Source organism: Lagopus muta, chromosome 2, assembly GCF_023343835.1.
Source record: "Lagopus muta isolate bLagMut1 chromosome 2, bLagMut1 primary, whole genome shotgun sequence".
Taxonomy (NCBI): domain Eukaryota; kingdom Metazoa; phylum Chordata; class Aves; order Galliformes; family Phasianidae; genus Lagopus; species Lagopus muta.
In genome coordinates, this window is record NC_064434.1 from 106,229,487 (window position 1) to 106,245,192 (window position 15,706).

The window sequence follows — 15,706 nt, forward strand, 5'->3', positions numbered from 1 at the left end:
GAGGCCGACCCCACCTCACACAGCCTTCTTCCAGGTCCTCTTTACAGCCCCTCTTGTAAGTGGCCATCACATTACCAAGCCCTTTGCTCCCAGAGTGCGTTGGGTTGGATTTGTTAAATGAAAAACTCAAGGGGGTGCACACACATGCTGTGGGGTCTGTGCTGTTTTGGGGGTCCCACCCTACAAACAGACCCCATCCATTTCCAGGCCAGCAGCACCCGGCCTCACTGGGGCAGCGATTGCAGCCCTCACCCCCACCCCGCACATCCCCTTGTTACTTCTTGCACAGGGAAACTAACGCAGGGATAGGGATGCGTGAAGGATGCGGGAGCAAGCGCGGGGAAAGGGGGGGGCGGGCCGCCGCCGTCACCAGGGCAACAGGCCTCCATCGCCTCCCAGCCGTGGGGTCCCTGCTCGGCTCCAGGCGTGGGGCTCGGGCCCCCCCCAGCACAGCGCCGGGCTGCGGCATCCCCGCCTCCACAATGGCCATGGCCGGAGCGGGAGGAATCCCGTGCACTTAGAGGAGAAAGAAGGGGGAAGGGTATGTCGGATGCTTTGTTTTCAATGGGAGTGCAGCGAGCAGAAATTGGGCGCTTTTTTTATTATTATTTTACGTTTTTTTTTTTTTTTTTAATATCGATGTGTCAATTTATTTATTTATTTGTTTTTAAGATGGGAAAGCTTATTTCCGTGGCACAGGTGATGCGGGCCGGAGAGGCTCGGCTACATGCAAATCCGGAGAGCGCGGTCTGCCTTTCGCTTTAAAAGGTTCGGATCCCGCCGGTCATCTGATCCAGGTCAGCGGGACTTTCCTCAGCAGCAGCCCTGCAGCCCCTCAGCCGGGAGCCCCCCGGCTGTGCATCCCTACAGGACTGGGAGGTAAAATCTCTCCGGATCGCTCTCGCGTTCTGCTCGCTTCCCACCGCGGGGGTGAAGGAAACCATTGGGATTTGCAGGGGTTTCATCAGGCAGCACCGATTCCTGATGCCGCCACGGTGCCCCCTGCCCCCGCTCCCTGCCCACGGTCCCTGAGACCCCCGGGGCCTGGTGAGGACGGCGGTGCAGGGGCCCTCCCCTTCTGGCAGAGGCTGGCACTCATCCCCCATGGGCTGCCCTGCAGCATGAGCACCAACGCTGAGCACTTCCCACCGTGGACCGCCTCTGCGGTGCCCCCCAATGCCAGCGCAGCCTGGATGGAAGGGCCGTCGGCGCGGGGCGGACGGGTGGGCGAGCTGGCGGGCATGGTGGTGATCCAGTGCATCTATGCCCTGGTGTGCCTGCTGGGGCTGCTGGGCAATTCGCTGGTCATCTTTGTCATCCTGCGCTACACCAAGATGAAAACGGCCACCAACATCTACCTGCTCAACTTGGCCATCGCCGACGAGCTCTTCATGCTCAGCATCCCCTTCGTGGCCACCTCGGCCGCCCTGCACCACTGGCCCTTCGGCCGGGCGCTGTGCCGCACCGTGCTGGGCGTCGATGGCCTCAACATGTTCACCAGCGTCTTCTGCCTGACGGTGCTCAGCCTGGACCGCTACATTGCTGTGGTGCATCCGCTGCGGGCGGCCACCTATCGCCGTCCACGGGTGGCCAAGATGGTCAACGGAGCCGTCTGGCTCCTCTCCTTGCTTGTGGCCTCACCCATCCCCATCTTCGCCGGCACTGCAGTCACACGTGATGGCCAAGCGGTGGCTTGCAATCTGCTATGGCCTAGCCCAGCCTGGTCGGCAGCCTTTGTGGTGTACACCACGCTGCTGGGCTTCCTGCTGCCGGTGCTGGCCATGGGGCTGTGCTACCTGCTGATTGTGGGCAAGATGCGGGCCGTGGCGCAGCGGGTGGGCTGGCAGCAGCGCCGGCGCTCCGAGGGCAAGCTGACACGCCTGGTGCTGATGGTGGTGGCTATGTTTGTCATCTGCTGGATGCCCTTCTATGTGGTGCAGTTGGTCAACCTTCTTCTGCCCGGCCGCCTCGACGCCACCGTCAACAACGCCTGCCTCATCCTCAGCTACTCCAACAGCTGTGCCAACCCCATCCTCTACGGGTTCCTCTCGGAAAACTTCCGGCACTCGTTCCATGGTGTGCTGCGGCGCTGCCTCGATGCCAGCCTCTGCTGCTGCCCACCCGAGGCACGGGCTGTTGGCGATGAGGAGGAGGAGGAAGAGGAAGAGCCCCTGGATTACCGCGCCGTGCCCCGAAGTGACCCCAAGGGCAAGGGCTGCATGTGCCCGCCGCTGCCCTGCCAGCAGGAGCCCGTGCGCCCCGAACCCTGCTGCAAGCCCGGCACCCTCCTGGCAAAGACCACCACCTTCTAAGGTGCCCTCTGCAGCCCTGCAAAGAGGGTGCTGGGTGAGGAGGGCCACACTGCCCTACCGTTGGGAACAGAATGCTTCTCCGATGACTTTGCCCCCATTTCTGCTGGGGTGTCCCCCTGGCATTCTCCACACCTCGACCGCGCTGTGCAGCCTGATGAAATAAAAAGCCATAACGCTGGCCCGTGACACAGCTCCCAGCCTCGGCCGAGTGATTATTGCCACCAGGGAGCCCCCAGGCTAATGGCTGGGTTCCACCTCAGGGAGGATGCAGGACGGGAGGGCGGATGGGACAGGGCTGATGGAAGAGGCCATGGGCACAGAGGGGACCCACGTGCTGCCCCTGGGGACATGAGGTCACCGGCACGGCACAGCCCAGTCTCTGCTTCTGCATGGGACCCCTGCCAGGGTTTCACCAGCATTTCTCACCATTTGATCTGCGTCCAGGCAAAAAACAGGCCAGGAAAAAAGCCACCTGCCAAACGGAACTGCATTTTTGAGTCCTTAGCAGGAGCCCACCTTCACTCTCTCCCCTCATCTTACAGGGAAAGGAAAAACTTTCCACAAGGGTCTACAAATAAAAAAAATCCCACATCCCCTCCCCAAATCCTCAGGCAGAGGGACAAAACTGATGCTTTCCAGCAGGAAGGCTGGGCTGCAGAGTAGCATCACCCTCAAGGGCACTTTGAGCACAGTTGTGGGAGCTGTCGAGCAGTGCTGGAGCTGCACCGAGCAGCGTTAAATCAGCCACTTCCAGCTTGTTTGGGTTGAGCTTCGTCCTTTTCGCGTTATTCCCCTTCTCCACTATTTTTCTGGCTCATTCGTTCTATTTTAATGCTGCTGGTGAAGGGCATGCTTTCAGCACAGCTCTCTGCTAACCAACAGCTCTGCTTTGCTTCTGGGGAGCCTCTGAGCCCCGGCAAGGGGCTGAGAGATGCTTGGGGGGTGTGGGGGTGGGAGGGGAAGGTCAGGCAGGAAGAACAGTTAGTTGCCAGGTTTCTATAAATCAGACGGTAAAAGCTTTATTGGTCTGCACACAACATCACGAGGTGATCACGCGTGGCGTAGGGTATATTTCCAATAAATAAATAAGTATTTACACATGTGCTGGGCGTATAAAACAGTGGGTTCAACAATTTACATGAAGAAAGCGACAACCGGGGCAGCGTGGAGCTGGCGTTCATCTCAGGACCTGCTGCATTGCTCAGTGCCAGGGGGGCACAGACATCCCCCAGCTCCGAGCCCAAAATCCCATCCAGAAAGCTTGGCACTGAGGCAGCTGGCCCTGCTTGGGCACAGATCCTCAGCACTGATAACCCCGGGGGTTGTTTCAAGGGATCTCCCCCCCTCCAACTCTTTCTCAATCCACCCCCCCCCCCCCTTCCCCCATTTATCCTCCAGCCCACACCTGCAAAGCAAGCAGCAAGGTCTGGAACACAAACATCACAAACATCACCAGGAAGTTTTGCTTTCAACTTCCACACAAATTAAACTCACCCTGGATAAAAAAAAAAAAAAAAATTAAAAAAGGGAAAAAAAAGAAAGAACACAAGAGGAAAAAAGGCACAGTGTCACCAGCGCTGAAAATGCCTTTCCTACAAATGACCCCAGTGCTCTTGGAACACCCATGTCACCCCCAAACAGTTCCCAAGTGGTGGGAGGGGAGAGAAATCAGCACTTGAGCCCCACCAAGGTGATGCTCCGTGGGGTCCCTGCATTGCTGGCAATCTGAGGTCTGTATGCAACAGGCAAGGTGAGCAACACGAGAAGTCGATGCGATGAGCTGCTTTCCTCGCTTTCTCCTTACAAAACCAAGGGGGTTACAACCAAACGTCATCCAGTTCCATCCACCTCCTGCTCGCTGCCAGGCTCCCTACACTTTCTGGCTTGCAGACACCTGCTGGAGCCCCATCTCTTTCTCGCGGGGGCTGCCACACTTGTACTCCATCGAGCTGGGGGGATGGCAGCGCTTCCTCGCCACGTGGTAGCCGATGGCCAGCAGCACCAGCGCCGCGCACAGCACGCCCATCGTGATGCCCACCAGTGCCCCAGGGTGCAGGTGCTCTGCTTTGGGTGGGACGTGGCTGGGGACCGGCACGGAGGGGTCAGAATCTCCTGAGTACTCATCCACGTTGTCGTCCTGTGAGATGGGTCGGCAGTGGTTGATGTCAAAGGCTTCGTAGCCGGGCTGGCAGTGGCACACGTAGCTGCCGAGCGTGTTGGTGCAGTTGTGCTCGCAGTAATTATTCTCACACTCATCAATGTCAACACAGAGCGTGACACCGTCGGGCAGGTGGTCCGTCACAAAGCCTTCAGGACAAAAACAGGAGAGGTTGCTGAAGTCACACTCGGCCGGGCATCTGCCGTCCTCGCATTGCCGCACGCACTGGGTGGGATTGTTCGGGTCGACAACGTAGCCGCTGTGACAGCTGCACCGGTAACTGCCGGGCACGTCCTCACAGATGTGGTCGCAGGGCCCCGTGCTGCAGTTGGGGACGGGCATGCAGTGCCCCTCCACCATCTCGTAGCCACGATGGCAGAGACACTCGAAGCCGCCCTCGGTGTTGTGACAGACCTGCTCGCACACCTCTGGCACCTTGACGCAGTCGTCCACGTCCTGGCAGCTGCTGCCGTCGGGGCCCAGCTCGTAGCCCTCGGTGCACATGCAGTGGAAGTCCTCCCCGTCGGGCACGCAGTGCTGATCGCAGGGAGCACCGGCGCACGGCGACAGGCAGTCGCGCCCGTCGGGGCCGAGCTTCTTGCCGGCAGGGCAGACGCAACGCGGAGCCCCGTCGAACTCCTCGCAGCTTCCCTCGCAGCCGCCGTTGGCCAGGAGGCACGGCCAGGCTCCGGGCTCGGAACGGCCCCAGCGCGTTCTCCCGCCGGAGGCCGCGGCCTCGCAGAGCAGCTGGAGCCCCATCGGCGAGATGACGGCGGTGGAGCCGGGCGGCAGGGCCAGAAAGTCACCGCCGGTGGCGCCGAAGGGGGTGCGGTAGGCGAGGGACGCGCCGTCGGCGAGCGGCAGGCGCGGGCAGCTGTCGGGGTAGTTGTACTCGCAGAGGAAGCCGTCGGCCGGCTCCTCGCAGCGCCGCTCCTCCCAGCTCAGCTCCCGGGACACCGCCACGCAGAGCTGCCCGCAACGCCGCCGCGACGGCGCCCAGTTGTCGTAGTCGGTGCGGGTGTCGCCGGTCACCCACTGGAAGCCGCGCAGGCGCTGCGCCGGCTCTGTGCACTGGGTGGGCAGCCGCAGCCCCAGCCACAGCCGCCCGCCGCGGTTCCGCAGCAGCAGCTCGATCACATCCTCAGCTACCGTGGAGCGCACGGTCATCAGGTGGCCGCCGTGCCGCTGGCAGGCCGCGCTGGCCGCCGCGAAGGGCCCCGGCTCCCAGAAGACGGCGAAGCAGTCGTGCTCCAGGCACTGCGTCCCCGACGGGACGGGCGGCTCCGGCTCGCCGAGTCCCAGCCCCAACCCCAGCACCAGTCCGGCCAGCAGCAGCGGCAGCGGGAGCCGCCGCATGGCGGGCGGCCGGCGCGGCGAATCTCTGTCATGCCGCCGACCGGGGCGGCAGCTTTATAGAGCTCCGGCCGCAGGAAGGAAGCGCCTCCGGGGACGGGCCGCCGCCGGGCCGGGAGGGATTGCGGCGGGGGCGGCTCCGGCGCGGAGGAAATCCCCGAGAGTCGGGAGGTGCCGCTGGGCCGGGCCCGGCCGGGCGGGACCGCGACGGGGAGGGGGCGAGGCGGCCGCCCCTTCGGGGATGCGGGAGGGAAAAGGGAGGGGGGAGAGGTGAGGAGGGGGGAGTTGTGGGGATAGTAGAAGGAAAGGAGGCGGGGAGATGGGAGGGGAGAGAGAACAGTAAAAGAGTGGAGATTGATTAAAAAGAAGAAGAAAAAGAAGAAAAATGAGAACATAAATAAAAATAAGAAAAGATAGGATGGAAGGGAAGAAAAAACGAAAAGAGGGAAATAGAGGAAAGAGGAGAGGAGAGGAGAGGAGAGGAGAGGAGAGGAGAGGAGAGGAGAGGAGAGGAGAGGAGAGGAGAGGAGAGGAGAGGAGAGGAGAGGAGAGGAGAGGAGAGGAGAGGAGAGGAGAGGAGAGGAGAGGAGAGGAGAGGAGAGGAGAGGAGAGGAGATATGGGGACATCAGAAGAACGAGAACAGAAGGCAATCGCGGGAGAGCTGAGGCTGCCGCAGGACCCTCTGTGACGGGCAGGGGACAGCGGTGGCGGCACGGGAGGGCAGTGGGTCAGGGGCTGCTTCGTGCCCAAGAATGGCGGCCGTGGGGGGGGCCCGGAGCAGCCCGGCAGCCCCAGCGCGGGGTAGCGGCTCACAGCGGGGCTCCTCGGCCCGGCCGTGCGATCCCGGCCGCCGGCGGCAGGTGGCAGCGCCGGGGGGACGGACGGTGCCCGGATCGGTTTTTGAGAAGAAACCGAGGTTTTTGTGCGAAAGGGAAAAGAAAGTCCGTAAGCTCTCCGGGGTTTCGCAGCTTTTTGTTAGCGAGGAACTTGGGACAACGCTTCCTTGCACTTGTGGGGCTCGGTGTCAGCAGGGATGAGCGACAATCCCATGCGGGCTTCCTTTGCAGTTTGCAAGCCTGAGGGATTTGGGGTGAGAGGGCAGAAGGACATCCGCCGTGCTCCGCATGGCAGCAGCTATGCACGGAACGGGGCTTGGAATTAAAGCAAGTCGTGTGGGCTCGAAATTAAAAACAATCACGTGGCTCTCCAGGGGAAGGAGTGTGAGTCCGCCTCCTGCTCATGGTTTTATGACAGCTTGGCCCCATCCGTGCTTTTATCCTTGCGGGATCCACCTCTCCTATCAGAACATGGCCGAGAGCAAAATAAAAATGAAAAGCAAACATCTAAAGCTTCGCCACTCAAGGAAAAGGGCATTTGACCCTTCTTTTCAATTTAGAGAGGGATGTTTTTTACTTGGAAGGCTCAGCCGCGGCAATTAGCCCTCGGGATCCCCTGCAGAGAAACAAATCCGTGCTGCTGCGCTCCGCTCCTTGAGAGGAGGTGACTTTATTGCACCCTCCAGCCTGATGTGCCCATCTCCCATTGCTCCTGGGAGGCTGTGGGCACTGGGAGAAAGGGAAAGACAGGGAATAATGATAATGATGATCATTAATAATAATCAATACTATGGATAATAGCTTGGCTGGCTTGCTGCCCCAGGGCTGCCCTTCATCCCTGCCCTCTCTCCTGCTGCCCTGCATCATCCCTCTTCCCATGTGACATGTATCCCTTGCTCTGGCTTCATGGAAAGTTATTCCTTAGGAAAGGAAGGACGAGTTACTCATACAGCAGTGACTTTCTAAAGGAGCTCTGGCTGCTGCCAGAAGGAGAGCTGTCACCAACACTTGGTAACGCCCATCTTTCTTGGCTTTAAAAAAGCAAAACAACTAAAAAAAAAAAGCCAAAAAAAAAAAAAGTGTTTTTTTCCCCCAGTTTTCATTTTAATGGCTTTTTTTTCCTACTTCTTGTGCCTAGATTTCCTTCCCCTTTCTGTTTAGTTTTGTTTTCAGAAGCGAAACAGCAGAATGGTGGGGGAAGGTCGGGGGAAACGATGGGAAAAGCAGAAAGATGGAATACAATCAGTGGCAAACAAAATAAAAACCCGTGTGTTTTGTTTTTATAAAGATATTGTGGAAACATAAATTTCACTTCAGGGCTGCGTGCTGACCAATATTTTGACATTTTCCAAGGAAAGCTTCCAACCATCCCAAAACAAAGCTTTCCCAGAAGGGTGAGGTATGGGACCACCATGCAGACGTCCTTGCCCTTGTCTTGCTGGTAGCAGGAGACATGCGAGGCAGAAGACACGGGATTAATTGTGGTTTGACAATGCCTTTCCTATTCTATGATCTTTTTTCCCTTGGTGCCCCAAACCATCCCAGGCATTTGCTCATACGGCCCTGACAGGCTGAGTCACAGATCAAGAAATGCCTTTCCTGCTGACATACCACTATTCCTCGATAAAAGTTGATTAATCACAGTGCCCTGCAACTTACAGTTGTTGCAAGGCTTCCTACGGGCTGTCTGTTGTGATAACAGAACGGGGGAGTTTTCATGTTGGTCCGGTCTGAGTCACCCCAAATGCCACCGTCACCCCTCTGCCAGGGCAATGCTGATAGTGGACATTTGCAATGGGTTTTCTGAGCTGTGGTTGTGCGTCATGGATTTTCTTTCATGTGCTGGATTTGGGGAATGGGACTCCGAATACCAGGATGCTGACAGAGCACTCTTTTTTATTACTCAAGCTATGCCAGAAATGAGAGAAGAATTAAAAGCGGACTGTTGGGAGCGCACACCCTTCTGCTGGGGACCTGGGGGCACGGGAGACCCCAAAATGAGGTTAGTGCTCCTCTGTGCCACCTTGCTGACCAATCTGATGGCGTTCTGTGATGGCATTGGTGGACAAAGGAAGGGCAACTGATGTGACTGCCTGGATTTGTGCAAGACCTTTGACAACAGCTGCTGGTTGGGTGCAGAGGAAGGCATAGAAATGCTCAGAGGGCTGCAGCTCCTCTCCCATGAAGGAAGGCTGGGGAGGTGGGCTTGTTCAGCGTGGAGAAGAGAAGAATCTGGGGAGACCTTATTGCTGCCTCCCTGTATCAGGAGAGAGCTTATAAGCAAGAGGGGGGAGTGACTTTTTACGTGGTCTGATAGTGACAGGACAAGGGGGAATGGCTTTAAACTAAAAGAGGGAGATTTAGGTTAGATGTTAGGAAGGAATGCTTCAGTCAGAGGGAGGTGAGGCCCTGGCACTGCTGCCCAGAGCTGTGGTGCCCCATCCCTGGAGGTGCCCAAGGCCAGGTTGGATGGGCCCTGGGCAGCCTGAGCTGGTGGGGGGCAGCCAGCCCATGGCAGGGGTTGGGGCTGTGGGGCTTCGAGGTCCTTTGGAACCCAAGGCATTCTGTGAGATATTTTTTAATATCTCCCCACCCTAAGGAAATCTGGGGGAATTAACTGATACCTTCTGTAAACAATGGTTGACACATGGCTCAGTTTATAGAGGACAGAGGGGTTTTTGAGTTCCTCTGCGCTCAGCTGGACGAAGCTTGCCAGCCCCTGCCTGAGGAAACACGGAGAGTTTTGCTTACACAAGCACAGTAAGCTCTGAACTCCATGAGCTTTGTGTTGAGCCTTGCACCATCCCCAGCACTTGCACAGCAGCTGGAGTCACTCAAGGAGCACGGTGAGTCCTCAGGAAAACCCCATCTCTCCTCTGTCACATTGTCACCAGCGGATCTGCTTGGCAAGGCATCAGCCTCACTTACCAGCCTTGAAAGAGCCAAATGCCAAGAAATATTTACAGAAAATAAAGATAAAAAAGAGGAAATGAGCAGACACTTAAAGCATTTGTTTTTGCAGTGTCTGCCTTTACAGGATTTGAAGCAAGGCACATGGTATTTTTGCAGATTATATGTTAACATTACTCAATATCTTTTCTCTGAATTCTACTGGCAGTGTCTGTTTCCTTGCAGCACCTTTCTCACAAATGGGAAAAAACAGATGTGGGTTGGGTGGCTGAACTAGTGCACTGCTATCCTTGATCACTGCAGGTTTGGGTTGGTGATTTGGTTTGAGGATAGGCATTAAGCAATCACTAGAGACGGGTTCCATTAGATTTTATTGGTGTTTGATCAGAAAAGCAACATACAGTGCTGTTCAGCATGTGAGAACTTTCAGTCGAAGGCAGCCAACAGCTGTGGTGCTGTGCCACTGCTCTGGGCATCACAAAGCACAACTCAGTACTGACATGCAGTTTTTACATAAAGTGAGGTATGCCTGGATTCTTGGACCATAAAAAATGAACAATAAACAGTTGAAAAAACACTTCAAAACATTGGGGATGCGTTGGCTGGCCAGTCCTGCCATCCTGACAGTGAGATGGCTATGGGACCTGCTTGGTGTGTGCAGATGGAGCGACGATGAGATTCCCCCTCTCCTGACTGTAAGCCTGAGCTGTCTGATCCCATTCTATTTGCTTTAGCCCAAGGTTTTCACCCTGGGCTCTGGATAACCGATGAGGACACACACTGAAACGTTCCTGCTGCTTTCATGGTGGAAAGAAAGGGAGATGGGATTATCCAAGTGGAACAGCACCAGATTGGAGGGAGCAACATCAGGAAATACTCTGCTTGGAAGAGCCACACTGAACCTAAGCACGTATTAGTGCCTGCCTGCCATAAGATCTGCTGCACTGGTGGTGCAGTATGTACACCAGAACACACCAACTGGGCAACACAAGTCAAGATTACAGCTTTTACAGAGGGGTTTTGGGAATGAACAACTCCCAGGTTTTTGCCTGCTCTGAGTCTGTGCTTACGCTTCTTTTTCCCTTTCTCAGAGTGGAGTCGATGCTGTGTGTAGAACAGTTAAATGATACCATAATAGGAAAAGCGTGGCAGAAAAGCTCCCGAGACTATTACTGTTTTGAAAACACCTCGGCTTTTGATGCAGCAAACCCAGCAGCCCTGAACTGGGGGGCACATCACTGTGATTGCTCCTTCCCCATGCAGACCCTGAGTTAGTGCAGACCGACCATGCAGGCTTCGTGCTCTGTATGTAGGTTATCCCGCTGATTTGGGTGGGATTATTCATCTGCTTAATTTATTCATGTATTCAGAAAGCTCTGCTGGCTTGCTGTCATAACAAAGACACGCTATGAATTTTCTGCAGGACTTCCAAGAACGCCACTGCTGCATTTGCTGCTGCTCCAAACCACTGCGTGGAGAAAAGGAAGCACAAGCAGAACATTAAAAAAACATTTCTATCAGCTAGGAGCTACACTTTCCTGTTTTGTTTTGTTTTACAATGGAGGAATGAAGAAGAAAGAACAGCAGGAAAGGGGTTTCTTCCACATGCGGAAGAACAGGATGCAGGTCAGTGCCCGCAGCAAAATCCTTTGTGTTCAGTTCCCATTTCTGTTGCAATTAAGCCTCAAGTATACAATAAAAACAGCAGAATCTTCAGGAAACCGATGTACCCTTCAAATGAATGCAGGCCGTGAGCTGCCTCCCTGCTGCTAGGGTGAAGGGTGCTTGCCTGCATTGGGACAATCAGGATGCAGCACTGCTGGGGGTGCTCCCATTTCTCTGTCAGCCAGCAGCTCCATCTCTTGCTGCTTCCCAGTGGTACAAATCCAGAGGGAGATGTGTCTTCCCTCTTCTTTGCAGGACCGAGCCTGAGATGGGGGAGAAACTTTGCCCTGAGAGAGCATTTGCTTTGAAGGGTGTTTAGAGGTTTTATACAGTAGTTAGTGAACACACAACATCCAGTACATTGCTTACAGGGATGGATGGAGAAAACATTCAGCCCAGACCCCACGCATGCTTAACTCAAACAGTCCTGAAGCCCCACCACCCCTACAGCTCCTGCTTTGCTGGAGGGTCTTTCTGCTGCTGGGCTTCTAAAATGCTTATTCTATGGCTTCTGTAATGACAACTTCTAAAAAGCAACAACAAAAATATCAACAATGAAAACCAGCTGCTTGTGGCTGCAGCTAATGGCTCTTGCCACAGTGAAACACTTCAAAATGTGAACCCTGTTTCACTGAGAACAAGAGGAACACGGGGGTTGAACGGCAGACTGTAGAATGCAGTGTAGGTAAGGAGAGGGACGCAGTCATAAGCATACATATTTTTTTGAATGACAAGGGATTGGTGGTGGGGGAGCAGGGAAATTGCTGCTTTGGAAGCTCCACAATTTAAATCTGAGAAGGGGAGACCGAATGACAGATGAGATTAATAGTTTTCTCTTAGGAAGCCAAATCAGTATTCTCCTTGGCTGCAATTTCCAAGTCCTGTGAGGTTTTGCAGAGCTGAGGAGCAATGCAGGCAGGGAACCCCTACACCATTCCATCTCAGGCTCTCTGCTCCTTCCCCATTAACCCTTCACTTTGAGAAGCTGAGGTTTACACATTTCAGCTAACACTCCCAGCATGATTTGGGCTGCCTTCATATCTGCTCACCCAACACTTGCACCTGCCTTGGGGTTGGGACCGGATCCTGCTTTGCCCAAAGCTCCAAGACAGGCTCTCAGACACGAAGGCATGCAAAATCATCTCGGAAAGAACATCGCCCACCCCACTTCACTTTGGATTTCCTTTGCTTGCAGCCCTGCAGCGTGGGCACCGTTACCTGCGCTCACTGCCTGCCCTGCTGCGGCTCTCGGGCTGCTCGGGCACCCAGCAGTAGTTGTCCGCCGCGCTTTTGGCTTTTGGTTTTTCCTGCCTAGCCGCCCTCTTTCTGCAGGCCACCAAGGCCAGGGCAAAGGCCAGCAGCAGCAGGATGGCCACCAGGCTGCCCAGGATGTAGTAGAGGAGCAGCCGGGGGCCATCAGCGCCATGCTCGGGGCTGTGCTCCGACACCACCACCGTGGGGGCTGGTGGTGTCAACCCACCAGGAACGGCTGCAGGGCTGGGGGTGCCCACGGTCCACGCGGTGCTGGTGGTCTGGAGGATGGTGGTGGTCCCCACAGTGCCTGCCAGCTGCTCTCCTGTGGTGGGTGCAGCGAGGCAGCTGTGTCCATCGTCCTGCAGGAGGAAGCCAGGCGGGCAGATGCACTTGAAGCTGCCGGGGAAATTGTGGCAGGACCCGAGACAGGGGTCTCGCAGGCACTCGTCCACGTCCAGGCAGGCATCGCTGCCAGGCTGCTGCTGGTAGCCGGCCTTGCAGGTGCAGCGGAAGGAGCCGGGGATGTTGAGGCAGAGCTGGGGGCAGGCATTGGGCCGGGCACACTCATCCTCATCGCGGCAGTCGCGGCCATCAGGCCCTGCTGTCTGGTAGCCGGGCTGGCAGGAGCAGTAGAAGCTGCCGGCCGTGTTGTGGCACTCGTGCTTGCAGGGCTCCTCCAGGCACTCATCCACATCCACGCAGTGGAGGCCATCAGGTGCCAGGACGTAGCCAGCCTCGCAGATGCACTCGAAGCCTCCGGGCCGGGGCTGGCAGGTCCCCTGGCAGGGGTTGGGGTGGCAGGCATCCTCGGGCAGACAGGAGGCCATGTCAGGGCCCAGCACATAGCCAGGATGGCAAGTACAGTATGACGGCTGCCCAGATGCCTCCATGCACAGCTGCTGGCAGCCCCCGTTGTTGTAGGTGCAGGTGTTGGGGCAGAGGGGCCCGGGAGGATGCCAGGCAAAGCTGTCCCCCTCCAGCTGCCCCTTGCATACGGAGAAGGCCGGGCTCGCAGCCCCCTCGCACACCACCTCTGCCAGCGTGCCAAAGGGGGCGGCTGCCAGTGCTGGGCTGCGCACCCTGAAGGGCGTCTCGTAGCTGACCCGGCCGGGCCCCCCGAGCCGCAGGGGCCCGCACATCCCCCGGAAGCTGAACTTGCAGAGGAAGGCGGGCAGCGTGGCCCGGCACGGCCGGTCGACCCATCCTGGAGGCCCGTGGGGGCCGGCGGGCCGCAGTGCGACGCAGCGGGTGCTGAGGCAGGTGACGTGGGGCTCGGCCAGCCAGGCTGAGTAGTTGCCGGGCTCCCCGCCGGCCGCCCAGGCGAAGCCCCTCAGCGGCTCCTGGGACTGCACGCAGTGGCCGCGCTCCAGCCGCAGCCCGATCCACGCCGAGGCGGCCGCGCTGGCTGTCAGCAGCTGCTCAAGTCGCTCGGCCTCGGCCCGGCTGCTTGCTGGAGCCAGGTTGCCGCCGTCGTGCTGGCAGCGCTCTTGTGCAGCGCCCCATCCCAGCTCGGCCCGGTGCAGCGTGTAGCAGGCGGTGTCGGCGCAGAGCACCTCGGCGTCCTCACCCTGTGCCACCGCCGTCACCAGCAGCAGCAGCCACAGCGGCAGCAGCAGGGCCGCGGCCATCCCGCCTGCTGGACGGATGGACGGACACTGCCTCACATCCCCTCGGCCCGCCGAGCTCACCCCACGCGCATCCTGTGCTGCCGGGGCTCCTATTTATCACCGGAGGCTACTGCTTCCTGTAGTGTGGTTGCGTGTTGGTCACGGGCGGGATGTTTGCCTCTGTTTCTTCCCTTCTCCCCAGGCGAGGCAGGCTGCTGCTTCCCATTTCAGGCTTTTCGCTGCAGAAGTGCTTTCTTTATTTTGGCCGGCGCTGTTTTTCTGGATGAGAAAGCAGCCTGCATCCTGCTTTTTTTTGGTTCGGAGGGCTAGCTCTGCTCGCTCACCCGCTAGATGACTTTTCAAATCCCTAATAGGGCCTTGTAGCTTTCGAGCACATATGGCTGAAAGTGGGCAAAAAAACAAACCCGACAAGCCGTGGGATCCCTCACTATCCGCCTATGAAAGAGACAGAATATTTGGCACGGCGTCTAGTGCACAGAAACTGCATTTTCAGAGCACTTTTCCCCTCTTGGTGCGCTTTAAATAGCTGGACGAGCCCTGGAATAGAAGCTGGGTCGTGAGAACCTCCATGCTGCCAGAACGGAGCTGAGCCCATGGAAGCACCGCCGCAGCCCCAGCCCCATCCCGATATCCCCTCACCTGACCCCAATCCCGGTGCAGGGCAGTCTGCTGGGTTAAGTTGGTGTCAGTGGCTCCACAGGAGGCCGTCAGTTCCAGGGCAAAGATGTGAACGCAGTGCTCTGTGATGTTTAAACAAACACATAGCAGCTATTTATTCATTCATTTATTTATTTATTTTCTGCAAACTGGCCTTCTAAAGTCGATTCCTGCCAGTTCGAGAAGTGTTTGCAGAGAGGTCAAGTTGGTGACAGCATTACAGGCTGAGTAACAGCCCGTCCTGCAGAGCTGCAGAAAAGCCTCTCCTGATACAATGCTCCTTTTGCTTTCCATTCGCTGTTTGGAGGTCTCTGGATGGAGATGAATGGGCTGGAGAGGCTCAGTGACACTGAGCAATGTGGGACTGCTCATCTGCCCAACCATATAAACGTCTGGTATGCCAGAGGGGGGGAAGAACAAAAGAGCCAAGGGCTGATGTGGAGCACAGCATCTTGGCACAGCACAGGGCTGCCATGGGATGTGAAGAGAATGGTGTGATAAGCAGAGCTGGGATGAGGAACAGCTGCAGTTGCGGATGTCTTCATGCCTGCCACATCTACCCAGAGGCTGGGGCACTGCAGCTGCCTCTGCTGGGGCTAAAGAGCTGTGGGGTCTGAGCTACCTGGTCTCCATCTCTATTTACACCCTAAATATGAAAGTCTCCAAAACCTAAAAACTACAGATTTTAGTTCTCATTCCCCAGACTTGCTCACATACCACATCCCTGGGCGCTGGGTACCCATGCCTGGCTTCCAGACCTTGGCACACCTAAAGCTGCCACAACCTTCAGCCCAACAGAGAGGACAGGAGATGCAGTCCTATTGCCACATCCCATGAAATCCACTATGGGGATGAAACCCCAGCTGTGGGATGGTGTTATCTGTCTGGATACAGTGTTGCTTATGGAGAGCACAGCTGGCACTTGCAAGCCG

General features: G+C 56.8%; 2 protein-coding genes across 3 annotated transcripts; one reads left to right on the forward strand and one right to left on the reverse strand.

The window, feature by feature from the left end:
* The first annotated feature begins 384 nt into the window (after positions 1-384).
* Positions 385-2,802, forward strand: SSTR4 (somatostatin receptor 4). Of its 2 annotated transcripts, XM_048935984.1 has the most exons (3): positions 385-541; positions 673-879; positions 1,335-2,802. In XM_048935984.1, exon 3 carries the CDS (start codon positions 1,335-1,337, stop codon positions 2,310-2,312), a length of 978 nt encoding a protein of 325 aa, XP_048791941.1. In that variant the 5' UTR covers positions 385-541; positions 673-879; the 3' UTR covers positions 2,313-2,802. The 2 variants fall into 2 exon arrangements, with proteins under 2 accessions (XP_048791941.1, XP_048791940.1); XM_048935983.1 differs by having other exon boundaries at positions 673-2,802.
* An 896-nt stretch (positions 2,803-3,698) lies between these two features.
* LOC125689012 (uncharacterized) lies at positions 3,699-14,714 on the reverse strand. Its single transcript, XM_048935740.1, has 3 exons — positions 12,454-14,714; positions 9,285-9,383; positions 3,699-5,878 (listed from the first exon to the last, which is right to left on the reverse strand). The coding sequence occupies exons 1-3, from the start codon at positions 14,115-14,117 to the stop codon at positions 4,183-4,185; spliced, it is 3,459 nt and encodes a 1,152-aa protein (XP_048791697.1). The 5' UTR covers positions 14,118-14,714; the 3' UTR covers positions 3,699-4,182.
* Between the last annotated feature and the right edge of the window lie 992 nt (positions 14,715-15,706).

Coding starts and splice junctions, on each gene's coding strand:
- SSTR4 (XM_048935983.1), top strand. CDS start 1,122: ATGAGCACCAACGCTGAGCACTTCCCACCGTGGACCGCCTCTGCGGTG.
- LOC125689012 (XM_048935740.1), bottom strand. CDS start 14,117: ATGGCCGCGGCCCTGCTGCTGCCGCTGTGGCTGCTGCTGCTGGTGACG. Junction 9,384..12,453: donor AGGGCAGGCAGTGAGCGCAG/GTAACGGTGCCC, acceptor GTGTTTCCTCAG/GCAGGGGCTGGCAAGCTTCG. Junction 5,879..9,284: donor TCAACCATTGTTTACAGAAG/GTATCAGTTAAT, acceptor AGCTCTATAAAG/CTGCCGCCCCGGTCGGCGGC.